The following is a 26,791-nucleotide window of genomic DNA, read 5'->3' on the forward strand; positions in this document are numbered from 1 at the left end:
AGGGACGTCACTTCCCATGTCACACAGGAATGCACGACCAGGGACACCCCACAGCAGGTCCACCCGCAGGAATGGAAAGTGACACCTGCGTGTGCACCCTGTTGTCACAGAGAGCTAGGAAAAAAAAAAAAGAAAAGAAATGTTCTTGAATGAGCATCACGGCTGCTTTCAGGTTTTAAAACAAGAGTTTGTGGTTGCTTTTCTTTTTTCCCCAAACTACCTGAAACATCTCATTTGGAGACAGATGCTGAGGCCAGGCCCTGACCCCCCTGTGGGAGGTCGTGCCTCTGCGGCCAAAAGCTACCCCAAGACTGAGTTCAGACTGAACTGGGACTTTTGGATTTCATACTAGGCTTGGCTAGACAATAGGGAGAACTGTCAGAGGCAGAGGATGGAGGGCTAACAGCGTGGGCTCTGGGGCTCGACAGCTGTGTGACTTCAGGTCTCTGTTTCCTTGTCTCTAAAATGGAAATTTCACTCATTAGTACTATGGCCCACGCCTGTCATTCCAGTGGCTCAGGAGGCTGAGGCAGGAGGATCGCAAGTTGGAGGCTAGCCTCAGCCACTTAGCAAGATCCTGTCTCTAAGTAAGATATAAAAAGGGCTGGGGACGGGGCTCAGGGTTAAGTGTCCCTGGGTTCAATCCCCAGTATAAAAAAAAGGGGGGGGTGGGCCACAGGTCAGTGCCTCCCGCTGGCCCTGGAGGGACATGGAGGCTCAGGAAGCCTCCTGTGAGTGGTTGTGGTTGGGAGCGACATGTTCTGGATTCGGATCCCAGCCCTGCTGCTCACTGGGGACGCTCTGGGTGCCTCTCTGAGCCTCGGTCTCCTCATCTGGAGAATGGGCCGACCTGGTGCGGGGCTGCGGGGTCAGGCGGGTCTGCAGAATCGTCCATCTTGTGAGGACGTGAGGTTCTTCTCTGCCTGGGGACAGGCCCCTCCCTGCAGGGCGCAAAGCAAAGTCCCTCTGCGTTGCCACCTCTGAGTGAGTCTCCTGGAGCCCACCGAGTTGTGGTCAGTGACGGAGAAGCTCATTCTAGGTCACGTGGGGTCCCCTGGAGACAGCTGGACGCACTGTGTGTCCCCTGTTGCTAAAGGAGGCCCCACGCCAGCCTCCCAGGTGGCTGCTCCAGGAGCCCTTGGGCCTGGCAGAGCCGGCCACACCCCAGCGGGTCCTAGCATCGCGGAGCTGTGTGGCCCATTGTCCCCGAGGAGCAGGTGACGCAGAGCCACTGCGGGGGGCCTTCAGCTTCTGCCCTGATTGTTCTCCAGGGGCTTGCCACCAAGGTGTTCCCCCAGCGCACTGTGGCCATGGGGGGGGTGGCAGGGGCTATTGTCCCACCCACCACTCAGGCTGCTGGTGCCCAATGTGGAGGGGAGGGCGGGCGCTGCTGGCCAAGGTGACCCCGAGGCTGGGTCACTGGGCTTTTTCCTGGTCCCAGGGACTGAACCCAGGGGTGCTAACCCCTAAGCCCTGTCCCCAGCCCTTTTTAGATTTTATTTAGAGACAGGGTCTCGCTGAGTTGCTGAGGCTGGCCTCCAACTTGCGATCCTCCTGCCTCAGCCTCCTGAGTCGCTGGGATTATAACCTGTGCCCCCCCCCAGGGCTTTCTGACACTAAGGACCTTTCAGGGATGAGGCTCGTCTGACCACTTCATGGGCCCGACGCCCGGGAGCTCTGCAGCCTTGACTGTGCTCTGGGGCAGGAGGCAGGGGCTGATGGGGAGGGAGGGTGCGAGCCTCAGCCCCACTCCAGACCTGGAGACGCAGGACAGACGGAGCCTCCTCTACACAGAGCCTCCCAGCCTCCTCTCTCTACCAGCAAAACTACCTGGTGTTCAGGACGACGCTCAAAGGGCTCCTGTCCTCTCAGGCCTGGCAAAGGGTGGGGACTTGAAGGCAGCTGTTGTATACACGTGGGGCTTTTCAACCTGCAGGTCTGAACTGGCGATCCTCCTGCCTCAGCCTCCCGAGCTGCTAGGATTGCGGGTATGTGCCATGGTGCCCAGCCAGTTTGTTTTTAATTGGGAGGTTTTATATAAAAACCACATAAGATAGAACTGAGGCCAGACATGGTGGCACATACATGTCATTCCAGCGGCTCAGGAGGCTGAGGCAGGAGGATCGAAAATTGGAGGCCAGCCTCAGCCACTTAGCGAGGCCCTCAGCAACTCAGCGAGACCCTGTCTCTAAATAAAATCTAAAAAGGGCTGGGGATGGGGTTCAGGGGTGAAGCACCCCTGGATTCCATCCCTGGTACCCCCCAAAAATAAAAAAAACAACAAACTGAGGATGAGGCTGGAGGACAGACTCTGTTTCTCCTCCATCCTGGCCTCCACCCTACCTGCTCAGCCTCCCAGGCATCTGGCCTGGCAACCCAAAGAAGAGGCCACTGGCAGGAAACCCCGAGGGCCCTTTGCCTGTCCCCAGCCTGCCCTGCTGAGCCAGCACTGGGGCCACCGGTGCCCGAGCCTCTCCTGGCTCCTCCCAGTCCGGAGGCCTCAGCTCAGCACCTGGACTCCACACCCCACTTTCCAGCCTGCGGCTCCCCACGCTCCCCCGCCCTCCCTCCGTCACCTGGCACCGGGTGGCTCCGGCTTCCTGAGGATTCTTTCCCAATTAAGGCGCCTCCCACAAGGTCAGAAGGAGGATGGGGCTGGGGGTGGAGGATGGGGCTGGGGGTGGAGGATGGGGCTGGGGGTGGAGGATGGGGCTGGGGGTGGAGGCCGGCGGTGGCAGGAGGAATCCAGCAGCGATATTAACAAAGAGCTCGGGGCCACCCCAGGCCACAGGTGCTGGGGGCCTCCTCCGGGACCTCCCTGCTGGAGTCTGCCTGAGGCTGGGGAAGGGGAAGCCTCGCCCTGGGGACTGTCCCTCGGGGGAGCTGGCCCAGCGAGGAATCACAGCGTCCCCTGGAAGGCGCAGGCTCGGGGTCCTTGGGACCTGAGGCCCGGGTGCTGGCCTGCCTGGCCCCCGCCCCAACTCCCAGGGAGGTGCAGAGGGTTCTCAGGCCGAGAGCCACCCACCCTCGTGGGGACAGCTCTGTCCCCAGCTCCCACCCAAGCCCACAGAGGCCCAGGGCTGGGAGCCGGGGGTCACCGTGGAAGGCATCGACCTGCTCTGTGTCTGTGGCTGTCCCTGTCTGGGAGCTGGATCTCGCTGCTGCTGGGACGGCCTTGAACTTCAGGGTGTGAGTGATCCCCTCACCTCAGGGGGGGACAACAGGCAGATACCAGCACATCCGGGCTTTCGTTCTATATTTTTAAAATTTAATAACATAGATTTCATTCTGGGGGACAAAGCACTGGGGTGGCCCAGCCTGTCACCCCAGCAGCTCAGGAGGCTGAGGCAGGAGGATCACAAGTTGGAGGCCAGCCTCAACAACTCAGCGAGACCCTGTGTCTAAATAAAAAGACAAAAAGGGCTGGGGACGGGGCTCAGGGGTTAGCGCCCGGGGGTCCCATCTTTGGTACCAAAAACCAAAACAAAGGACCAGGGAGCTCACTGGACATTCAGGTGAAGGGCCCTTAGGTCCCTCCCATGCCATCGGGAGCTGTGGTGCCACCCCCTGCAGCCGTGGCCACCGGGGCACTCCTGCCTCAAACAACCCCCAGCCCTCAAACCCACCAGGCCCACTGTCCCCTCTGGACCCATGAGCTGGCTCCGCTGTCCACGGAACGTCCTTTCCCAGGCGGTCCCCGCGGCTCCGCCCCCCGCGGCTCCGCCCCCCGCGGCTCCGCCCCCCGCGGCTCCGCCCCCCGCGGCTCCGCCCTCCCCGCGGCTCCGCCCTCCCCGCGGCTCCGCCCTCCCCGCGGCTCCGCCCTCCCCGCGGCTCCGCCCTCCCCGCGGCTCCGCCCTCCCCGCGGCTCCGCCCTCCCCGCGGCTCCGCCCTCCCCGCGGCTCCGCCCTCCCCGCGGCTCCGCCCTCCCCGCGGCTCCGCCCTCCCCGCGGCTCCGCCCTCCCCGCGGCGCTATGGGGCCAACCTGGTGCGCTTCACAGGTGGATGGATAAGGAAACACAGGGGAATATTACACAGCCTTAAAGAAGACTGAAATGATGGCATTTGCAGGTGAACGGATGGAGCTGCAGATGATCATGCTACACGAAATAACCCAATCCCCAAATGTCCTCTCTGATGTGCACATAAGGGTGGGGTGGGGGGCATAGCAGAGAGGAAGGGAGGGGAGGGGACCGGGAGAGACAGGGGAATGAATGGACGTCAGTTTCCCATGTTCGCAGAGGAACCCACGACCAGGGACACCCCACAGCAGGTCCAGCCACAGGAGTGGGTTGTCACAACCCGTATGTGTGTGACATCTCAGAATGCACACAGTGACCCTTCAGAACAACCTCAGGTTCAAAGGCAGCGTCCTCCGCCCCTGACCTCTGACCTCAACCTTGACCTGTTTAGACCACGCCCAACTTGGCCAAGGTTGGCTAGAGTGGGAACTTGACCTCTGACCTTGACCTTGTTCAGACCACCCTGACCCCTCCCAGGCCCCTCCAGGGTGTCCCAGCCTCCGGCTCTGAAGCTGAGCCCACGCCCTGGCGCCCTCTGGGTGGCCTCCGTGTGCCCCGGGCGCCCTGGTGCAGGAGGGACGGCCGCTCACCCCGCTCACCCGGGACGTGGACCTTGAACTTGCCGCTCTGGCCGAAGGCGCTGTCGATGACGCCCAGCTCCCCCGTGGACAGCCGCACCCGGAGCCCCACGAAGAGCTGGATGTTGGTCTCCTTCTTGAACAGGGAGCGGCCGATCACGCTGTAGTCGTCCATCGCCTGTCCCCACACCGTCCCCGAGAGAGGGCGTCAGGACAGTCCCCAGACAGTGGCCCTGGGCCCGGCCACGCTGCACCCCTGAGGAGCCCTGAGGGTGGGGGCGCTGAGCCCACCCTACAGGTCGCGACTCACACCCAAGTAGGGCAGAAACCCCAGCTGGGAGCTACAGCGTCCCTGTCACGGTCACTCCCTTGACACGAGCCCGCTGTGGGCAGGGTCAACACTGTAATGCCCAGGGCAACCCCGTGAGCCCCACCTTACAGCTGAGGACAGCAGGTATGGCTCGATCAAGGTGTCCAGGGCCACCTGACTTCCTGCTGTCCTCTCCCCGTGAGTCTGTCCCCACCTTTGGGACCAGAGGTTGACTCCCGTCTCCGGACCTGTTCTGGGTTTTATTTAGAGACAGGGTCTCCCTGAGTTGCTCAGGGCCTCGCTAAGAGGCTGAGGCTGGCCTCCACCTTGCGATCCTCCTGCCTCAGCCTCCCAGCTGCTGGGATGACAGGCGTGCCCTATGGCACCTGGCTCCCCAACCTTTAAAAATTTTTTCATTTTCTTCTTCCTTGTGCCTTTATTGTGCGCCACAGGTTTACAACATCATGGGTTCATTTTGGCATGTTCATGAGCACAGAGAACACAGGCTCCATTCCCATTCCCCGCCGGCCTCTGGGCTGCGGCCTCTACCGCACTGGTCTTTCTTTGACTGATTTAGTTTTTAAGTGGGTACACTAGTGTCCCCTCTTTTCTTTGGGTCATAAAACATGCACTTAGCAAAGCCAAATGCTGGGGACGTCCCCTCCTGCCCGGGGGCCTGTTGGGACACGCTCGGTGTGCGACTTCAGGGGACTCAGGGCAGAGACCCCAGGTTGGTTTCAGTGCCTCGTAAACAGGGGCCAGGGCTGGGGGCTCAGGGCGCCCACTGTCATTCTATGTCCCCAGCTGTCCCTGCCGTCCCATGGTGGTGGCAGGGTGGCCCCTGACCTGCGCCACCACGAGATTCTGGAAGTGTCTGGGGTCAGGTGAGGAGCAAGTGGCTTCCTGGTGACCTCCTGGGGGGTTGGAAGGCCACTCTGTCCGGTGGCCACGGGGCAGGGGTGGCCGTTCAGAACAAGCTCAGGTTCAAAGGCAGCGTCCTCCGCCCCTGAGCCCCGGTCAGGGGACCCCAGAGTGCCCCGTGCACGAGGACCTCCTGCCACCTTCTGTGTGTGCATTTCCACTGGTGACGTCAGGTGGGTGAGCCGGCCCCCTGTGGGCGTCCCCCTGCCTGCGAAGGCCCCCACTGGCCCTTAACAGCAGCTGACAGCATCTCTGCACTGTGTCAGTCCCACAGAGGGGACCGAGGGTGACCATGGGTGTGGCCACCCCTGGGCAGGAGCTGAGGGGTCCCCCAGGCAGATCTGTCCCTCTGGGGCCCTGCTGGCCCTCGGCACCCAGTCTCCTAACTCCTGCCCTGGGGCAGAGGAAAGGTGGCCACGTGTCCTCAGCCGTGTCACACGGGGGTGACCCAGGGCACTGCTGAATCTTTAGAGAAGCCCCCTGGGGTCTGGGGACTCGGCAGGTGTCACCCAGCCAGGGAGTGTGACAACACCACGTTCTCTTTATTCTGTCCCAGGTATTGAGCCCAGGGACGCTTACCCCTGAGCCTGTCCCCAGCCCTTTTTATGTTTAGAGACAGAGTCTCGCTAAGTGGCTGAGGCTGGCCTCCAACTTGCGATCCTCCTGCCTCAGCCTCCTGAGCTGCTGGGATGACAGGTGTGTGTCCCGGCACCTGGTGCAATACCGCGTTCGAATTCAGGCTGAGAGGAGGGGACCTCTTCTGTGGCTTAGGTCACAGCGATGCCAGTTGTGCCCAGAGTGGCTTTCTCTGTGTTTGGACTCCCTTGAGCTGGGAGGAGGAGGAAGAGGAGGAGGAGGAGGAAGAGGAGGAGGAGGAGGAGGAGGAGGAGGAGGAGGAGGACCACCTGGTGCTGGGAAGACAGGGCTTAGAAGCTCTTAAGAGGTCCTCTCTGAACCTCAGTCTCTTCCTCTGAATAAAGTCGTCGTTCAAATCAGGGCCTGAGGTTGGTCAGAACACCAAGACCTGGTGACAGCACGGCCACCCAGGGGACAGCAAGCAGGAGGCGGAGAGAACGAGGGGATCGTCCCAAATTCCAGCCTCTCCCAGCTCCAGCGGCAAGACACCAGCCGTCGCCCGAGGAGGACGCGGGCCAGCTGGAGTTGGAATCAGTCACTGTGACGTGACACGGGGCGGGCGGGGGCTGCTCGTGGGGAACAATGACGGGATCTGGCCAGCGCGGTCACAATAGCTCCGATGGGGACCTCCGCTGTCTGCAGAGTGGTCTGCTGTCCCTTCCCCTGGCTGGAGGCCCGGACTCCCCAGGAGTGGTCGCTGGCTGCGCGCGGCAGCCCGGGGTCTGCTCACATGCCAGGCGAGTCCCCAGTGTCCCCAGCGCTGAGTGGGAGCTTGGCAGCCGGAGCGTGTGATGATGTCGTTACATGCGTGGCGCCCGGGGCTCGGTCCCCGAGAGGAGGCCCAGGCTCTGAGGCAGCTGGGCTCAGTCAAACGGCAGAGGGGCGTCCAGGGAGGGAGGGACACGGCGGTGTCACTGTCCCAGTAGGGCCCAGGGCTGCTGCGAGGAGGACCTTGTGCCCAGAGGGGCAGGGCCTGGAGACCTGGACCAGGCGAGGGTCCTCTCTGGACCTCAGTTTCTTCCTCTGAAAAAGGCCGTCATAGGATCAGGGGTGCGGAGGTCGGTCGGGACACCAAGACCTGGTGACAGAGTGGCCACCCGGGGCAGGACCTCGGGGGCGTCCAACTCGGGGAGAGGTCCCCTCTGGGCGGGTCTTAAAGGTGCCCAGCGTCCCCTGGTGTGCTGAGCCAAGCAGGGGACGGTCACGTGCTCGGTGCCCGTGCTGCCCACTGTTCTTGGGCTCCCTCCTCAGTTACCACTTGTCACCAACCAACAGAGTCCTCCTGGGGGACAGGGACCGAGGCCTGGCGGAAAACAGAGGCCTGGGGCAGCCCTGGCGTGGGGCTGGCTTCTGGGTCCAGCTGCTGGGACTCCTGGGCGAGCCGCGTCACTCCTCTGAACCTCAGTATCCTCCCAGTGCAGGAGTGGCGCAGCCTGTCTTCCCAGTGACTTGGGAGGCCGAGGCAGGAGGATCGCAAGGTAGAGGCCAGCCTCAGCCACTTAGCAAAGCCCTGAGCAACTCAGAGAGACCCTGTCTCTAAATCCAAAATAGGGCTGGGGACGGGGCTCAGGGGCCCCTGAGTTCAATTCCACCCGCTGCCCCTGCCCAGGTTGGGCAGGACCTCTGTCCACAGCGGGCCTCCGTGGCCAGCCTCCACTCCCCACTCCGCCCCCCGCGTGGCCATCAGCAGCCCCCATACAGGCACATCCCCCTTCAGGGGCAGGTCAAGAGCCCGAGGGACAGTGGCCAGGCGGCTGGCCTTCCAGGGAGAAAGGGAGATGACACCTCTCAGAGCACCTGCTGGGCCAGTTGGGCCACCGACTCCTCTGAGAGGAGAAACCGGTTCTGGGGACAGTGGCCGTCTTCTCCAGAGCCAGCTCTTCCCCCCGCCCAGCGGCCTGACCCCGGGTGCATGTGAGCGAAGCCATTTCCACGGGAGGTGAGTCCGCAGCTCGTGACCCGCTGGACGGCAGGACAGGCCACGGCTGGGCCTGGGCCAAGACACCAGGGCGGCCCTGACCTTCCCGGGAAGGAGAGGCCGTTGTGACTTGTGCTTCAGGGGACCCTGGCTTGCTCAAGTGACCTGGGAGGCCACCAGGGCCAGGGGCAGCAGGACAGGCCACAACGGGCCGTCCCCTGGGGCTGGGGCCTGCCCAGGAGGAGGCTGGAGGCCGGCCCAGCGCCCTGGGCACCCGGGCCAGGCCATCACCAGCGGAGCGGCCAGAGCCAGGAGCCAGGCGGCGGGGGACAGCGGACTTCAAAGCCACCAAGGCTCCTGGTGGCGCCGGCGTGTCCACACTCGGTTGTGCCCCGCCGCGGGCTCCTGCCGCCCAGCCCTGGGGCCCTCCCGAGTGGCGCCAGTGAGAGGTGGCCATGCCTGGCCTGACCCCTGGGGGGGACAGCCTGTTGTCCCCACCCAGCCGGGAGCCCTGGTGTCTGGGCCTCGAGGAAAGTTCTAGAAAACAGTCCTGTGCTACCCAGCGGTGATCAAGGGACCCTTCTGGGCGGGGACACTTCAGGGCCTTACATGGTGTCCCTGTCCCACCCCACCCCACGGGGGGGAGGTCCCCATTTTTCTAATAAGGAAGCTGCGGTGGCCCGGCTGTCCCCAGCCCTGGCAGCCACTCTGGCCGCGTTCCCAGAGCCCTGGCCACGGCTCAGCCGCGCGGGTCCTGTCACCAGCTCAGTCTCCTGCCACCCCCCCGGGTGCCCGCCACTCCCTGGGCCGGCCTCCCAGCCGGTGGCACCACAGCCAGGTGAGGCAGAGCCACAGGACCGAGTGGGGCAGGGGGAGGGTGGGCGTGCAGCCACCTGGTGTCCCTCTCTGTCCCGCTCTTTGCCCTCTCCGGACAGTCCTATGGAAAACAGAGGCCGGTGGCCCACGCCTGTCATCCCAGTGGCTGGGGAGGCTGAGGCAGGAGGACGGCCAGGTGGAGGCCAGCCTCAGCCACTCAGCAAGGCCCTCAGCAGGTCTTTTAAATGCCCCAACCAGCCCCAGGGCACCATGGCGCACGCCTGTCCTCCAGCAGCCATGGAGGCTGAGGCAGGAGGATGGCAAAGTGGAGGCCAGCCTCAGCCACAAAGCAAGACCCTGACTCTAAATCAAACATTCAAGGGCCGGGAGGTGGCCCTGTGGTCAGCGGCCCTGGGCTCCATCCCTGGGACCTCCCTGGCTGCCAACACCATCGGGGCCCCGTGGACCCGGCCGCCCTCCCCGAGGAGGCCCAGACTGGAGGCCGTGCTCACCCGCTCCACGAGGCCTTGCTTGTACTTGAGCTTGTAGACCCTGAGGGCGGGCAGCGCGCTCTCCGCGTAGCCCTTGTCCTGTAGCCCGTGCAGCAGGCGACCGTGGAAGGCCAGGCGACACGAGTTGGCGTGGATGTCCGCGTCCAGCCGGGAGCCGATGACCAGGCTCAGGCGAGGGCAGGTGACCGGCCTCTCGAACTCCACCAGGGCCCACTGCTGCCGTGGACAGCGGCCCTCGGGGGCCTGGCCGGCCCTGCCGTCCGCCTGGTCGCCCTCGGTGGCCGGGTCCCCGCTCAGGTAGCGCTCCTGGAAGAGGTACTCCTGGGCCAGGTCGAAGGCGTCCATCTGGGGCTCCTGGTCGAAGCGCTGGGGCTCGGGGCTGAAGAAGAGCAGGCGGCCCATGACCGTCTCGTGGCCCAGCGTGATGTGGAACTTGGCCTTGGTCAGCAGCGGGCCCCGGAAGTAGGGGATCTTCTCCACGGAGATGATGGCCGCGTGCAGGGTGGGCAGCGACTCGGGGGTGCACACCAGCCCGCGCTCCAGCAACTTGGGGTCAAACTGGGTGACGCAGATGCCCAGGCGGTCACCCTGCATGGCCGAGGTGACGGGCGTGTGGAACATCTGCATGGACTTGACCTTCTTCACCACCTGGCGGGGGGGCGAGAGGGGTGTGAGACCAGCAGGCTGCGTGGGGGGGACCCGTCCCGACATCCACGATCCCAGAGGAGGCCGAGGCAGGAGGATCGCAAAGTGGAGGCCAGCCTCGACAACTTAGCAAAACTGTGTCTCAAAATAAAATTAGGACAGGGGCAGGAAAGAGGGTCAATGACAGGAGGTGATCTGGGCACTGGGCAAGGAGGCCACCAGGGACACAGCTCGGGTGGCCGGGGAGTCATATCTCACGGGAGGCACCCTCTGCCATGGTCACCAGGTAGGCTGCCTCCACCCTCAGCTGCCCACACTCCTCTGAGCATTTTTATTTTGGGCGCCAGGGATTGAACCCAGGGGCACTTCACCCCGGAGCCCCGTCCCCAGCCCTTTTTCTATTTTATTTAGAGACAGGGTCTCGCTGAGTTGCTCAGGGCCTTGCTAAGTGGCTGAGGCTGGCCTCCACCTTGCGATCCTCCTGCCTTGGCCTCCCCAGCCGCTGGGATCACTTGTGCACCACCATAATGCCCAGCCTGTTCCCAGTTTGTGTGATATTTTATGTTTTAGTTGTAGTTGACACAAAACCTTTATTTTATATATTTATTTTTGTGTGGTGCTGAGGATCCCACCCCGGGCCTCACACGTGCCAGGTGAGCCTCTACCCTGAGCCCCAGCCTAGTCCAGTTTTCAATTTTTGGCTGGAAGATCACGGGGTGGATTCCGTCTCTCACAAGGACCCCTCCCAGTGTCCTTGTAGAGGGTGGGGAGGGGACGGTCTCAGGGTCACTGCCCTGGAGGAGAACTGCAGGGTTGGCGGAAAGACGTGCTCAGTTTTACTACGTAAATTAAAAGCTCTATCATCAGGCCTCAGACCCTAGGTGTGGGACATCCTCCCCGGCAGTTGGTGCTGTCTGATTGTTCAACTTCTGCCCATCAGATTTGGGTCTTTTGCTTGGAAATCCTGAGATGGGGATCTGGCTAAAAACCCAGCCCAGCCAGGCTCAGTGGCCCACGCCTGTCATCCCAGCAGCTTGGGAGGCTGAGGCAGGAGGATCACAAGGTGGAGGCCAGCCTCGGCCACTTAGCAAAGCCCTGAGCAACTCAGCGAGACCCTGTCTCTAAATAAAATAGAAAAAGGGCTGGGGACGGGGCTCAGGGGTTCAGCACCCCTGGGTTCAATCCCTGGTACCCCCCAAAAAGTCATCATGACCGTGTACATGTCACTTTGCACACAGCAGTTTCTCCGATGTAGACCCTGGGAGGGGACCCACTTGGGGTGGGCACGGTCTAGTCTTCCTAGAGGCTACTGGTGGTTACTGGTGGCTCCCTGCAGAGGCTGGTTACGCCTCCTCAGGGCCTCGCTAAGTGGCAGAGGCTGGCCTCCCACTTGCGATCCTCCTGCCTCAGCCTCCGGAGCCGCTTGGGGGCCCAAGTTCTCCAGGAGCCTTCTTTCTGTGACCAAGGGACAGTCCAACAAGCATCACCCCACTCTGCACAGGGTCAGACGTGCTGGGCACCCTCTGGGATCAGCAGACGCCCCGGGTGAAGCGGCCTTGTGTGTCGCAGCCTCGAGATGCTGGCGATAAGGCTGTAATGAGATTGGGCCTCTATGATCTATTTTTCATTCCATTAATGAGCCTGGAAGCCCCTGGCTGGGCTAAAGGCGAGGGCCGGGGCCTGGCAGGTTCCTCATTACTTAATAGAATGTAAATCGGAGGGGAAAAGACACCCGGGGTTGACACTAACGAGCTGATGGGGGATCAGTTACTGGACTCGGGGAGGCTCAGGTTGGAGGCGGGGAGAAATGAGCTTTGAGAGCCCGTCTGGTGGGGCTCATCAGCCCTGGTCCATGTCCCTTAATAAGGTTTCAATTTAACCTCCTGATCCCCCTCCTTGGAGCTGGGCCTACAGATAAGACCCTGATGCATCTAATTGCATCTCGCACAAAAATGCAAACCCAGGGCTCTGGGCCTCCAAGGAGGGCGCTTGGGGAATGGGGGTCCTGGGGGCTGCCAGGGCCCCCCTGCTGGGCCAGAGCCTAGGTTCCCTGGCAGGTCCCCCCGGGGCTGCAGTCAGACGTGGGTGAACACCCCCCCCCACACACACACACAGACACGGATTTTGGGAGGACTTCAAGTCATTTCGAGAGGTGCAATGACATCGTGATCACCCCTGATCCCAGCACCTGGGGGTGACTGCTGAGAGTCTGTCCCTGACACTTTAACTCTTTTTTTTTTTTCTTTTTGTCAACTGAAGTCTTGACATTGAGTTGAAGACCCATAATCCTATTTCCTTCCTTTGCCCCCTCTGGAGTAATTACCTTTATGAGCTCTTTATTTTTTTTGGGGGGGGGTACCAGGGATCGAACCCAGGGCCCCTCCACCCCTGAGCCCTGTCCCCAGTCCTTTTTCTATTTTATTTAGAGACAGGGTCTCGCTGAGTTGCTAAGTGGCTGAGGCTGGCCTCCACCTTGCGATCCTCCTGCCTCAGCCTCCCAAGCTGCTGGGATGACAGGCGTGTGACACAATATGAATTCCTTATGTCCCCTTCATCCTCATACACAGTATACCCATGGCGTGTCCTTGAATAGCATATGTACTCCGTTGTGTATACAATGGTATCACATTATTGTTTAATTCTTCTCTCTCTGACATCTGTTCACTTTCAGATACATACACACGTGTGTTATTCTTGACTCCTGTATAGTATTGTTCTCTATGAAGACTCCACCTGTCGTTTACCCATGTCCTTACTGATGAAGGTGAAATTTGCTAATTTTTGCTATGAAAAATGTCACCATGCTGATGTGCTGGTCCACACCTGTCATCCCAGCATCTTGGGAGGCTGAGGCAGGAGGATCGCAAGTTGGAGGCCAGCCTCAGCCACTTAGCCAGGCCCTGAGCAACTCATCGAGACCCTGTCTCTAAATAAAATAGAAAAAGGGCTGGGGACGGGGCTCAGGGCTCAGGGGCCTCTGGTTCCATCCCTGGTACCCTCCTCCCCCACCAAAAAGTGGCCACGGCTGTCCCTGCCACTCCCTCTCACATAAGGTGACACTGGGTGGGAGCCGTGTGCGTGGCACCTGCTGGTCTCCCCGGGTCTCCCCGATGGCTCTCTGCGGAGCCAAACAGGGCGCTCCCCACCCTGACCTTGGGCTGAGGGTCTGTCAGCTGTTGGACTGGGGTGGCCTTTTGTCTCCACGCGTGTCACCTGAGGACCAGGGGCCAGTCCCTCCTGGGCGGGGTCTCTGGAGACTGAGGCCTCCCAAGTCCCAGGGCGGACCCCCCTGGGAGCCAGGCTCGGCTGCGCCCACTCGGCTCTGGAGGCCGAGCCCGGACACCGGGCCAAGCAGGGAGCCGAGCAGTCCCCGTCGATGGCTCTGCCCGCTCAGCTGTCCCCGGGCACCGGGCCAGGGACGGGGTCTGGCAGCTCTCGGCAGCCCTCCCACCTGGCCTCTCCCCGCGCCTCCGAGACAGGAGTCCTGTTGGCCAAAGTGGAACGAGGGCTTGTTCTGCACAAAATTCCATCAGGCCCCAGACAAAGGGACAACTGTCCCCTGGGAGGGAGCCAGGGGGACCCGTTCTCAGAGATCCCCGTGTAGATGCCAAAAAATGGCACCCCCACCCTTCTAAGATCAGCTCTATGGAGTTCTGTCTGCTGTAAAAATGTCACCATGCTGGGCACGGTGGCACGCACTGGTCAAGCCAGCGGCATGGGAGGCCGAGGCAGGAGGATCGCCAGGTGGAGGCCAGCCTCAGCCACTGAGCCAGGCCCTGAGCCACTCAGCGAGACCCTGTCTCTAAATAAGAGGCCCCACCCCCAGGGACTCGGGGAGGACTTGAACAGGGTCCTGTTTTTGGCAGGGGCCTGGTCACAGTGGGGCGGGTACTGCCCACGGACCTGCAGCTACTCTGGCCTCTCCTGGGCCCTGAACCAGGCTCGCCCGCCCCCCGGGGGCCCCAGGCAGCCCAGGTGACCTGGCCGCGGGGCCCACACCCCAGGTGGCCCCTCTTAGTCCCCACAGGGGCCCTGTGTGGGGCTGGTTTCTGGGGTCCCCGGAGCCCGCCCCCATGATCCCCAGCCCGGTGGCTGCCACATGGTACCCCCTGGGAAGGAGGGAGGGAGGGAGGGGACCTGGCAGTGTCCCATGGAAGGCCCCTCTATGGCAACCTCACAAACAAACCCTGGCCGTTAGCCTCCCAGCCGCTGCAACAATGGGAGGCCGTAAAAGTGACACAGGCTGCTGGGGAGCTATACGTCCCCCCTCCCAGCCACCCTCTGCGATTTGTCCCCCATAAAACTCCAAATTGAATTACGCCGACGTGGCTCCGCGTGCTCCTCACAAGGGGCCTCAATTGTCTTCACGATCCTGGGCTTTTTGGGGGGTAAGGAATCTGTGGGGGGGACCAGAGAGCACTGCGTCCCCAGGGCTGGGCCCACAGGAGCCTCTGGGGCAGCGGGGACACAGCAGGACCCCACCTGGGGCCCCCACAGGCTTGGCCGGGAAGCCACGGGGGTCTGGGTCTCCAAGGAACAGAGAGGCCCCCTTCCCAGCACCCAAGAGGCCACCTGCACCCAGTTCCCCACTCAGTGCAGGACCCTGGACAGGCCTCCTGCTGGGTGGCCAGCTCCTAGCTGGTCAGCAAGGCCCCCAGCAGCCTCTGGCGTGGTCTCGGTGCTGGGGAGGCCGGGGCAGGAGGACCGTCAGCGGAGGTCGGGAAAGACAGGGTCAGGGGTCGGGAAGATGGGGGGTTGGCTCAGAGGAACAGAACGCTGATCCCTCCAGAGCACGTCCGCCTCCTCTAACCTGTTGCCAAGGTTACCTGCCCCGGGAACTGTTGTTAATGAGTGTCCCCAGGAGCCTCCTTCCTGCCTGGACCCCGGATCACTGCACCCTCTGGTCACTAGGCAGGATGGCAGCAGCGGGCAGGAGAAGGAAACCCAAATCTATAAAGGGACAGGACACCCCCCTCCAGGGGACCAGCTCTGGACCCCCATTTCTGGGGAGGGGTCTCCTCTTTCTGTTCTTTTTTTTGGTCCCAGGGATTGAACCCAGGGTCACTTAACCCCTGAGCCCTGTCCCCAGCCCTTTTTCTATTTTATTTAGAGACAGGGTCTCACTGAGTTGCTTAGGGCCTCACTAAGTGGCTGAGGCTGGCCTCCACCTTGCGATCCTCCTGCCTCTGCCTCCTGAACCGCTGAGATTGCAGGCAACCTTGCCTGGCCAAGATACCTCTGGGGATTGAACCCAGGGGTGCTGAACCCCTGAGCCCCGTCCCCAGCCCTTTTTCTATTTTATTTAGAGACAGGGTCTCGCTGAGTGGCTCAGGGCCTTGCTAAGTGGCCGAGGCTGGCCTCCACCTTGCGATCCTCCTGCCTCAGCCTCCCGAGCCCCTGGGACTCCAGGCACATGCTAACTGAGCCTCTTTCTAATCCTAAAGTCAAAACCATCCTAAGGTCTGTCCAGGGGGCCGGGGTGGCCTCTGGGCTGAGAACCTGAGACGGGGACACGCAGGGAACTGGGTGCTGAAAGGTGTGTCTTTCCGTTTTTCTGTCTGTCCGTCTCTGGTTTCCAAGTTCAGCCTTTAGTATCAGGACAAAGAAAAATGACTTGGAGGAAATGTTTCGGGTCTGGGCTTGAAGCTCACATAAATCACCTGCAGTGACTTCCACCAACAATGGAAGGCGGCCTCCAGGGGCCAGCAGGCAGGTGGCCAGGGCGGCTGTCCAGTGGGGCAGGGAGAGGAGGGTCCGAAGTTGGTATCAGACAGTAAAACAGCGACTGTTCCCTGCTGGGTGGCCTCCCCTCCTCCCTGGGGACCCTCGGCACAGCTCAGCTCCACAGAGAACCACAGAAACGTGCACTTCTCACCCGATGGAATCTTCTAGAGCAAAAGGACAGGAGTAACACAGTCGCAGGGTGTGGCCACCGACTGCCCGCTGCGAGCACGAAGCTGCTCAAAGTCCCCAGTTGGGGGTTTAAAGATCCAGGGCCCCTGTGTGCCCTGTGCCTTCCTGTCACAATCAGGTCTGGGCTCCGCGGCTCCTGGGAACACTGAGGCATCCAGTTCCGGGGCAGGTGGTGGCCTTTATCCCCTGGCCCAGACCCCAAAGGGTTTCCTGGGACCTATTCAGGGGAAGGGGTGCGGGTCCTCTCAGGTCAGAGAAGGGCCCGGGACGGTTTGAGCAGCACGTCCCAGCCCCTGCCTTACAGAGGGTATGAATGAGGGCCACTAGGACCTTCGGACTCCTCATCCTCTGCTCTCTGAGGAACAGGGGCTGGCCTCCAACAGGGCTCCTGCCCAAGGGGGTTCCCAGAGTGACCTTCACTCTCTGTGTTCTAGCACGGGTGACGGGGGGGCACGGCTTCAGCAAGAAACCCCGCATCAGGTGTGGCTCCAGGGGTCTCTAGTAACCCAAGGGGCGGAATTAAGACCTGTCAGGGGGCAGCAGGAGCTATGGGGGGGATGGTTTTTTGTTTTGTTTTTTCTTTTGGTCCCAGGGATTCAACCCAGGGGTGCTTAACCCCTGAGCCCCATCCCCAGCCCTTTTTTATTTTATTTAGAGACAGGGTCTCGCTGAGTTGCTCAGGATCTCACTAAGTTGCTGAGGCTGGCCTCCAACTTGCGATCCTCCTGCCTCAGCCTCCCGAGCTGCTGGGGTGACAGCCCCTCTGAGGCTGGGGAGGCTACGGATGACTCACAGTCACAGGGACCCTGGGCAGGGCCTGCCTCCTCCACGGCTCTCGTATGTCCATCAGGACAGTGACAGTCCTGGTGGCCCCCAAGAAATGACAGAAGGGGACACAGGTGGCTGGAGGGCCCTTCTGGGGACAGGCAGGCAGGGACAGGCCAGCACTCACACGCAGCAGCTCAGAGCATGGGCCCTGAGGCTGGAGGGGGACCTGCAGGGACAGGCTGGGACAGTCACGGCCTGCACAGGCAGCAGGGCTCTGACCAGGCCAGTGGCCTGTCCAACAGGAGAAGCCCAGGCTGACTGACTTAGGACTGTTCCCGGAGTGAATAATGGGGCAGAGGCCCAGAAAGGGAAAGGGACAGGCCATCAAAGGGATATCCTTTCGGAAAGAAGAGAAATGACCCAAGCACGGTGGCCCACGCCTGTCATCCCAGCGACTAGGGAGGCTGAGGCAGGAGGATCACAAGTTGGAGGCCAGCCTCAGCAAAAGCAAGTTGCTAAGCAGCTCAGCGAGACCCTGTCTCCAAATAAAATATAAAAGGGCTGGGGACGGGGCTCAGGGGTTAAGTGCTCCTGGGTTCAATCCCTAGTACTCTCCCCTGCACCAAAGGTGACAGTGACTAGTTCAGGTTTTGCAGGCCACACAGCCTCTGTGACCTGCAATCACAGGACTTTACTTAAGTCAGGCAGTTGGCTGAGCTTTGTGGCCTCCTGCTACATACTGAGGACAGCAGCTCACCTGTACCTGTGTCAGCCACATGCTCCTGACCGTCCTGACCAATCAGGAGCCAGACTGTGCCACCCACACCTTGGTGGCAGCAGCAGAGTCAGGTGCCCCTGCAGAGGAGGCCTGAGGGATGGCGGTCATTCCCTAAGCACCTGTCATCTCCTGGGCCCCCTGGCAGAGGTCGGTGGGGGGCAGACACATCCGCAGAACGGTGATGTGACATTTAGACTCAGTCTCCTCATCTGTAACCTGGACGGGGCAGTGGGACCCGGTCCTGCCCAGGAGGAGGACACCTGGGCAGCCCTGGTCGGCTGGGCTGCGGGGATTATTCTGCTCTGTCTCCTAGGAGCCGAGGACAGGGCAGGGCCACTTGAGATGACTTTCAGAAGCTTAGGCGCCTAAGCCCCGTGGAGCTGCCAGGGGCCGGGCTCACAGAGTGGGTCCTATCTGGAATCGGAATCGGCCCATGAATATACATCATCCCCAGGTAATTCCCGCAATCTCAGCGCCGTAATGGAGCCACCTTGGCTCACTGGGGCATGAATATTTACTGTGCCCTGGCTTTACTGCTCTCGATCTGGGTTCAATTTTGCAAATTAAAATGAAGGCCGTGTGGATAGAGAGATTAGAGGGCAGCCTCGGAAGGCTGCTGTCCCCCTCCAAGGCAAAGCTGGCTTCTGCCCGCTGGCCCGGGGCTCTGCCTAGAGGGGGCAGGAGTCACAGAAAGTGGGACAAAGGATCTGGGGGGGGGGGGTGTCAGGTGTCAGGATTTTGGAAAATACAGCAGGAAGAGGAACAGGCGGGGATGTCCCCAAGGCTTCCCCATCTGGCCACTGAGGACAGGTCCTGAGGATCCACAAGATCAGGGACTGTCCACGCAGAGACCTAGGCCTGGGCTTGAACCCAGGGCACGCGCCCTTCACCTTGCGCGGCCTCGGTTTCCTCATCTGGTAAATGGGGGCACACGCCTCCTCCTCCTCCTCCTCCTCCCCAGGCCGGTGTCTCACTTCTGGTCATTACAGGCGCCAATCAGCACATGGGGTGGGACAGTCTGTGGCCCAGGGACAGGAGCCCAAGGTCTGGGGCACATTTCCCAGATCCTGGGATATAAGGCCAGGGAGGGGCGGGAGGGCCCCGGACAGCTCCCGAGAAGAGCCGCAGCCCCGGGCACCCCCGGGCACCCCCGGGCCATCCGCCCACCCCACGGAACCCAGCTCCTTGGAAAGGGTCGCTTAATCTGCTGCAGCCAGAACAGCAACTGGAGCGAAGCCGCTGGGAAGCTCGGCCCGGCCAAGCCTCGGAAAGGACGGCGCTGGCCCCTGGGCTCCGCCAGGGCCCTTGATGGGGACCCCAGGCGGGTGACAGTCCCCTGGCCGGCAAGCACCGGCTCCCACAAGCGCAGGCCGGGCACGGGGCCTCTGTTCCCCACCCTCCTGTCCCCTGCAGGGTCCCGTGAGCCGCGTGGCCAGGGCTGTCCCAGGAGGGGGAGGAAGGTCGGGGAGGCTCCAGGCTGCGAGGCGCGGAGTGGGCTCGGTGGCCCGGGGAGGGGGCACCCGGTCAGCGGCCGGTGACAGCAGAGCGTGTGCGGAGGGACGTGCAGCAGAGGCTGGTGTCCCTGCAGGGCCCGCTGCGAGCTCGAACTGTCACCTGCAGGAGAAGGCCACCCACTAGACGGCACACAGAGGTGGGCTGCGCCGTGTCACACCGACCCCATCGCGATCCCACGTGGAAGATGGGGACCGATGGGAAAAGAGGCTCCAGCCAACTGTCCTGGGCAGGCGGGGGACACCAGGGCTGGAGGGCGGAGCCTTGTGTTGCTCAGAGTAGCCAGCCTCAGGCACACTCAGCCAATAAGAAGCGGGAATGCCGGAAATAGCAAGTACGCAACCAATGAGAGCCTGGGTTGCTGCGAGTATTCAGCCAATGAGATGCAGGAATGCGGCACTGGGGAGCCCTCAGCCAATGAGAGGCAGGAATGTGGGCACCAGCCAGCGCTCAACCAATAAGAGGCTGGACTCCAGCGAGTTCTCAACCAATGAGAGCCAGGAACGCAGCGAGTACTCAGCCAATGAGAGGCAGGAATGCAGCGAGTACTCAGCCAATGAGAGGCAGGAACATGGGCACCCGAGAGCGCTCAGCCAATAAGAGGCAGGAACGTGGGCACCAGTGAGCACTCAACCAATAAGGGGCTGGACTCCAGCAAGTACTCAGCCAATTAGAGATGGGAATGCGGGCACCAGCAAGTACTCAACCAATGAGGGCCTGGAATGCAGTGAGTGCTCAGCCAATGAGAGACAGGAACATGGGCACCCGTGAGTGCTCAACCAATGAGAGACAGGAATGTGAGCATGCGCAAGCGCTCAACCAATAAGAGGCCGGAATCCAGCGAGGACTCAGCCAATGAGAGGTGGGAATGCAGGCACCAGGAAGTACTCAACCAATGAGAGCCTGGAATGCAGCGAGTACTCAGCCAATGAGAGGCAGGAATGAGGGCACCAGCCAGCGTTGAGCCAATGAGCGCCGGAAAGCGGGTACCAGCAAGCGATCAGCCAATGAGAGGCGAGAAAGCGGGTCCGGGGATGAGCATCAGGGTGGAGAAGCGGCGAGGAGCACGATCGGGGGCTGTCACTCCCCGGGGGCGCGCGGGAGGACCACCCGCAGCCTCCGCAGCCTCCGCAGGCCCGACGAGCCAGCCACAGGCGTCCCCTGGGTGCCTAGCGGTCCCCACCCAGCACCGGGGACCCTCTGCCAGGGCTGGCGCCGAGCAGGGGAGCGGGGGAGCCTGGTACCAAAGGGTTACAGGCTGCGCCGGGAGCGGGCCGCTGGCTCGTGGGCGGCCGGTTCCTCCTCTTCCTGGGGGCCCAGATGTGCTCCCGCACATCAAAAGGGAGCGACTTACACCGTCAAACGAAATCAAGGCCTGGTCGGGCCTCGGCTGAACTAATCATTCCTGCATGTGGGGATGGAGCGCCAGCCCGTGACGCAGCGCTGACTTACAGGGAGGGTCGGGGCGGCCGCCGTAAATCTGACTGCGCCTCAGCCGAGATGAAACAGCCTCCCCGCTCCCCGCCGCGCTCCCCGCCGTCGTGGGCCACGGGAGGGAAATGATGGCACCGAGCGCTCCCAGGGAGGCTGGCCTCCCGCGCGCCCGCGGAGGGGTGGAGGCCGGTGTGGGGGGCCCCAGCCTGCTGGCTCGCCGCCCCGGGTCCACGGAGGCTCAGGGCGGGCTCCCCGGCCCCCACATGCCCCGGTCCCCAGACCTGCAGGCCCGCGGGACGGCCCTCCCGAAAGGCAAGAGGCGCCCAGAACTAGGCTGGGCACCCAGGGTGCTGCCCGGAGCTGGTTCTGTATCCAGGAACTGGACAGGTGTGGACCCGGAGGCAGGGGGCACAGGGTGATGGTCCCTTCTGTGGGGACAGAACGCAGGAGGTAAACAGGGGAGTGGAGCCGGGCAGGTGGCCCATGCCCGGAATCCCAACAGATCGGGAGGCTGAGGCAGGAGGATCGCAAGGTGGAGGCCGGCCTCAACAACTCAGCCAGACCCTGTCTCTAAATAAAATCTAAAAAGGGCTGGGGACGGGGCTCGGGGGTGAAGCACCCCTGGGTTCAATCCCTGGTACCAGAAGCAAAAGTTAAGGTTGCAGGCGTGAGGAAGTGAAGGCCCCAGTATGTTCAGGATGAAAATACTAACATGACCTTTACATAGGAGAGGCTCTTTCTGCTGTTTACTTCCTAAGTATGTGTCTGAGGATGTGTAGACATGCTCCATTTATGGGCACAACAAGAATCTGAAAAGATAATATAGCATGATCGTATTGGTGAGAATTTTAGGGAACTGTGACCTTTAACTTGAGGTGCCAGTGTGTTCGTTTATCACAACAACCATGGGATTTTGTTGTAACTGAATGAAACAATTAAAAAAATCAGGTTGTTTTTCTTCTTCTTCTTTTTTTTAAACCAGGGATTGAACCCAGGGGTGCTCAGTATTACTGAGCCCCATCCCCAGCCCTTTTTTATATATTATTTTTAGAGACAGGATCTTGCTGAGTTGCTTAGGGCCTTGATAATTTGCTGAGGCTGGCTTTGAACTTCACATTCTCCTGCCTCAGTCTTCTGAGCTGCTGGGATTACAGGTGTGCACCACCGTGTGCAGCTAGAAAAATCTTAATACGAAAAAAAAAAAAAATATATATATATATATATATACAAGAATTATGCACCAGGTGTTATGGCCCACGCCTGTCATCCCAGCAGCTTGGGAGGCTGAGGCAGGAGGATCGCAAGATGGAGGCCAGCCTCAGCAAAAGTGAGGTGCTAAGCAACTCAGTGAGACCCTGTCTCTAAATAAAATACAAAATAGAGCTGGGGATGGGGCTTAGTAGTGGAGTGCCCCTGAGTTCAATCCCAGGTACCCAAGGGAAAAAAAGCGACAAATAAAATGTCAACTTGCTGACACATGATCAAAGGCACAAGAACGGGACACAGTGGTGCTAACTGGCATCATAAATGGGAATATAATATTAAGTAAAAGTCAAATACAGTGACTTCTCACTAAGCAACTATGTGACACTGTCATAGGAAGGTGAATTCAGACAAATTCATACCTGAACCACTGAAATTATGGCCAATATTTTTTTCTGTACATTTTCCTGGTTAGGTAGGTAGGCCTCGCTTTTTTATTTTTATTTTTTTTAGGGGTTGGGTAATCAGTTTGAACTCAGTGACACTCAGCCACTGAGCCACACCCCCAGCCCTATTTTGTGTTTTATTTAGAGACAGGGTCTCACTGTGTTGCTGAGGGCCTCACTTTGGCTGAGGCTGGCCTCCAACTTGCGATCCTCCTGCCTCAGCCTCCTGAGCTGCTGGGATGGCAGGCGTGTGCCACCGAGCCCGGCTTGCATTGCTTTTTTTAAAAAATATATTCATTTTTTCGCCGCAGTTGGACACACACCTTTATTTTATTTCTTTACCTTTACGTGGAGCCGAAGATGGAGCCCAGGGCCTGGTCGGTGCTAGGAGGGCGCCCCGCCCTGAGTCCCCGCCTGGCCCTTGCGTTGTGTTTATTATCAGAAAATAAAAAAGGGGGGAGCCTGGGGGTGACAGGAACTGGCCATCGCTGACTGGTCGGGTGGCCCCAAGGTCCCTGAGAGCACAGCACCCCCCCCCACCCTGCCCTCCATGACACCAAAGGGGACCTGGGCCGTGGGGGACTTGGACCACGGGCTGCACCAGGTGTCACCGCGGCTCCTCCTCCTCCAGGACTCAGTCCCCTCTTGGGAACCCGGCAAGAGCCCAGCAGCCCGCGGCCATGGAGGGGCCACCGCGCGCCCACTTCCCAGCTTGGTAAACTGAGTCCCTGAAGCGGTCACTTAGCCCGAGTCACACAGCGAGGCAGGGGTGGCTTCCCAGTGACCCACCACACGCCACAGGGCGCTGTCCTCGTCCCAGTCCCGGGCCTCGCTGCCTCGTCCACGTCCAGGAGGGTCCAGGGAGTCCAGCTGGGACTGCGCGTGCGCAGGAGCCTCTGCCAGCCACGCCCCTGAAGGGCACAGCAAGCCCCGCCAGCCACGCCCCTGAAGGGCACCACGAACCCTGCCAGCCACGCCCCTGAAGGGCACCGCAAGCCCCCGCCTTCCCAGGACACCAGCCCAGGGCGGAGCCTCGGTGCCCAGTCCTCATCCAGCCTGGGGCGGCCCAGGGCCGGGAGGGACTTGGGAACAGCACGTCCCAGACGCCCAGGGCCACCCTCGCAGGAAGGAACCACCGGGTCCAACGCCCAAAGCCTTGGACTTGAGAACCCACCTGAGACGGAGGAGGCCTCAGTGGCCAGGGCCTCCTGGAAAGTTCTAGAGCATCCGCCCCAGGACCTGGAGCCCAGGAGCTCGGAGCAGACGGGAGGCCCACGACAGGCCCTTAGCAGACACCTACCCCATGGGGGGACACAGGAGCCAGCACCCAGCACGTCCGCACCAACCCCATTCTTACAAAGAACAGGAGGCCACCAGGCCCAGTGGGCAGCCTGTGACCCCAGTGACTCGGGAGGCCGAGGCAGGAGGATCGCAAGATGGAGGCCAGGCCGCACAACTCGGTGAGACCCTGTCTCAAAAGCCAAAAGGCTGGGAGCAGCCCTGGGCTCCAGGCCCAGGATTGTGGAAAATACATAAGTAAATGAAAGAACTTAAAATCACGACAGGGACACGGCCACATCAATGTTCATAGCAGCTCAACTCACAATAGCCGAGCTGTGGAGCCAACCTAGGTGCCCCTCAGCAGATGGACAGATAGAGAAACTGTGGTCTATATACACAGTGGAATATTATGCAGCCATCAAGAAGGATGAAATGGTGGCGTTTGCTGGTAAATGGACGGAGCTGGAGATGATCGCGCTGAGTGAAATAAGCCAGTCCCCAAAACCAAAGGTTGAGTGTCCTCTCTGATGTACGGACGCTGACCCCCAACAAGGCTGGGGAGGGGACAGTTGAAATCCATGGGATGAGATGAAGGGAAGGGGGGGGTTATAGGAAAGTTAGTGGGTGGACGTCACTTTCTCAGCCCTGTCTGTGTACCTGTGACCTGGGCAGAGCCACGTCACTACGACCAGAGGAGTGGGTAGCTCCGTGCAGGTGCGTGCCACCCAAGTTGGTCCTACGTCACATGTAAGTGGACAGTTTTAAGATGTGGTGACCCCAAAATATCAGCCGAGGGCTGCGGGGGCCCAGAGCCCAGCTCACCCCAGACCAGGCCCAGGGGCCACTTCTCCGCCCAGGGGACACACAGGGAAGGTGTCCTCTGGCTGCTCCGTGGTCAGGAGAGCAGAGGAGCCTTAGGGTCCCCCACCCCGGGCCTGGCTGGTGGTGCCCAGCGTCTGCAGGACAAGCAGGTCAGGACACGAGGATGGTGGCCGCCCGTCTCTCAACTGCTTCTCATTAGCTGGGACATTCCTCCTGTCAACAGGCGGGGACGCCTCTGTCCTCCTGGGAGGCCCCGGGTGGGTGCCCGCCTCAGACAAAGGCTCCCCTATCCCCGGGGCAGCCTGGTGACACGGGCAGCAGGGTCCCTCTGCCCCACCCTCCGCCTGTGGAAGTGGCCAGGACTGCAGAGAAGGGACCTGGCCAGCTCTGGGGACACCCGAGGGCTCCCGCCTGTCTGTGGCACCCACTGACACGTCATGGTGGCACCCGGGTCCTTCCTCAGCGTGACCAGGACAGCGCCCACTTCAGGGGGTGGAAGAAGAGGCACCGAAGGCCGTCCACCGTGCCACCCAGGGGACGGGTCCTCTGGTCTCTCAAGTTTGTTCCAGAAGCTTCTGCACCCAGGCCTCTTTGAGGGCCGCAGCCGACGGAGCAGAGAGGGGGATGAGGTCCCCCAGGGCGCTGGACAGTGAGGGACGGCCACCAGCCAGGGGTCTGTGAGGAGCTGGGGGCTCTGGGTAGAAAGATCTAGAACATCCTGTTAAGAGGCCCCACTGAGCAGGAGGAGCTCACAGGGTGATGAGAAGGAGCAGGACCAAGTCCGTCCTTAGGAAAGGGACAGGTGGGGACAGGAGGTCTTAGAACATTCTAGAAGGAAATGGAAGCACAGAAAGTGAAGTCCCCAACACAAGGTCACAAGAGGAAGAGCGTTGCCAAGGCCCAGGGGAGTGGGTGGCGGCTGGGGACAGAGACCAAGCCTGCTCTGGGGGCCGGGGCCTTCCCATGGGGTGGCCAGAGGCACGTGTGGCCACCAGGGCACTGGGCCTGCAGGACCAGGCCCCCAGGTCAGGGGAGCCCTGTGGGCTGTGAGTGGACAGGACAGTGACGCTAGAGGTCCCCCTGAGAGGGACCAAGAGAGGCAGAGGGAGGACCCGTCCATTTCCCAGGGCCACTTCAGCGACCACAGGACGACCCCGGGTCTGGGAAAATGACCACTGCCAGGGTCAGGACCCGCGGGCGGCCTTGAGCAACTGCCCAGACCTTGGCATCGAGGGGACAGTGCAATTAGGGGACGCTCACGGCTGATCCCCTTCCAGACACATGAGCGCCCTCTCCGGCCGACCCTGCCGCCATCCTAACCTCACCTAAAACCTGCCCCAGGGCTCGCTGCGGCACCACGAGTCACCGTTTGTTGACTTGGTTTAGTAGTCAGGTCCCATTCCTGTGCAGCGTGTCCCCAACTGAGACTCGTTTTAGAAAGCCAGGCGCAGTAGTGCACACCTGTCCTCCCAGACTCTGGAGGCTGAGGCAGGAGGATGGTCAAGTTGGAGGCCAGCCTCAGCAACGTAGTGAGACCCTGCCTCGAAATAAAAAAGTAAAAAAGACGGGGTTTCGCTGCAGGGTGAAATGTCCCTCGGTCCAATCCCCAGCTCCAAAGAATAAAAAATAAAAATAAAACACAAGCAGTTTACCTGGGCACAGGGGGCTCACGCCTGTCACCCCAGCGGCTTGGGAGGCTGAGGCAGGAGGATCGCAAGGTGGAGGCCAGCCTCAGCCACTTAGCAAGGCCCTAAGCAACTCAGGGAGACCCTGTCTCTGAATAAAACCTGAAATTGGGCTGGGGACGGGGCTCAGTGCCCTGTAAAGGCCACTGATCTGGGCCTGCTGGAGCCAGGACTTAACTTCCAGAAGCTTCTCATTCCAGCTGATGTCCCCCCTGCCCCGCCTCCTGATGTCCCCAGACACAATCCCCCAAAGAGCAGCGCCAAGAAACCGCCGCCCTCTGTCCCGCTCAGCGCCGGGTGTCAGCCCAGCAGACTGGACTCTGAACTGGGTGTCCCTCTTCCCCAGGTCTCTGGCTCCATCTGGTGTCTCCAAGTGTCACAAGGAGCCGAATCTGCAGACGGCGTCCACAGGGTGCCTGGGAGCCCCCAGGAGGGCCCGGGAGGGCAGGGCAGGGAGGGCTGCGGGTGGCCTGCCCCACACCTCGCAGCCAGGCTGCCCCCACTCTGGGAGGACACCGGGGCGGGAGGCGCTGGGCGGGAGGCTGTTTGCTTGACCCCTGAGCCCACCTCAGTCTGGATCCAATTAAGTACAAA

General features: G+C 61.2%; 1 protein-coding gene across 3 annotated transcripts in view; it reads right to left on the reverse strand.

Moving 5' to 3' along the window:
* Positions 1 to 26,791, reverse strand: part of Eefsec (eukaryotic elongation factor, selenocysteine-tRNA specific) — a 117,686-nt gene that overhangs the window by 12,572 nt on the left and 78,323 nt on the right. The window contains exons 5-6 of one of the 3 annotated variants that reach the window (XM_046466914.2): positions 9,711 to 10,358; positions 4,619 to 4,775 (exon numbers count right to left, since the gene is read on the reverse strand). In XM_046466914.2, the coding sequence (XP_046322870.1) occupies positions 4,619 to 4,775; positions 9,711 to 10,358 (805 nt within the window). Of the gene's footprint in view, positions 1 to 4,609; positions 4,776 to 9,710; positions 10,359 to 26,791 lie in introns of all 3 variants that reach the window. The other 2 variants (XM_046466913.2, XM_046466915.2) reach the window with 2 other exon arrangements.

The sequence above is a fragment of the Marmota monax genome, unplaced genomic scaffold, assembly GCF_021218885.2.
Source record: "Marmota monax isolate L192 unplaced genomic scaffold, Marmota_monax_Labrador192_F-V1.1 WCK01_AAM20220418_F8-fsc00249, whole genome shotgun sequence".
Lineage (NCBI taxonomy): Eukaryota > Metazoa > Chordata > Mammalia > Rodentia > Sciuridae > Marmota > Marmota monax.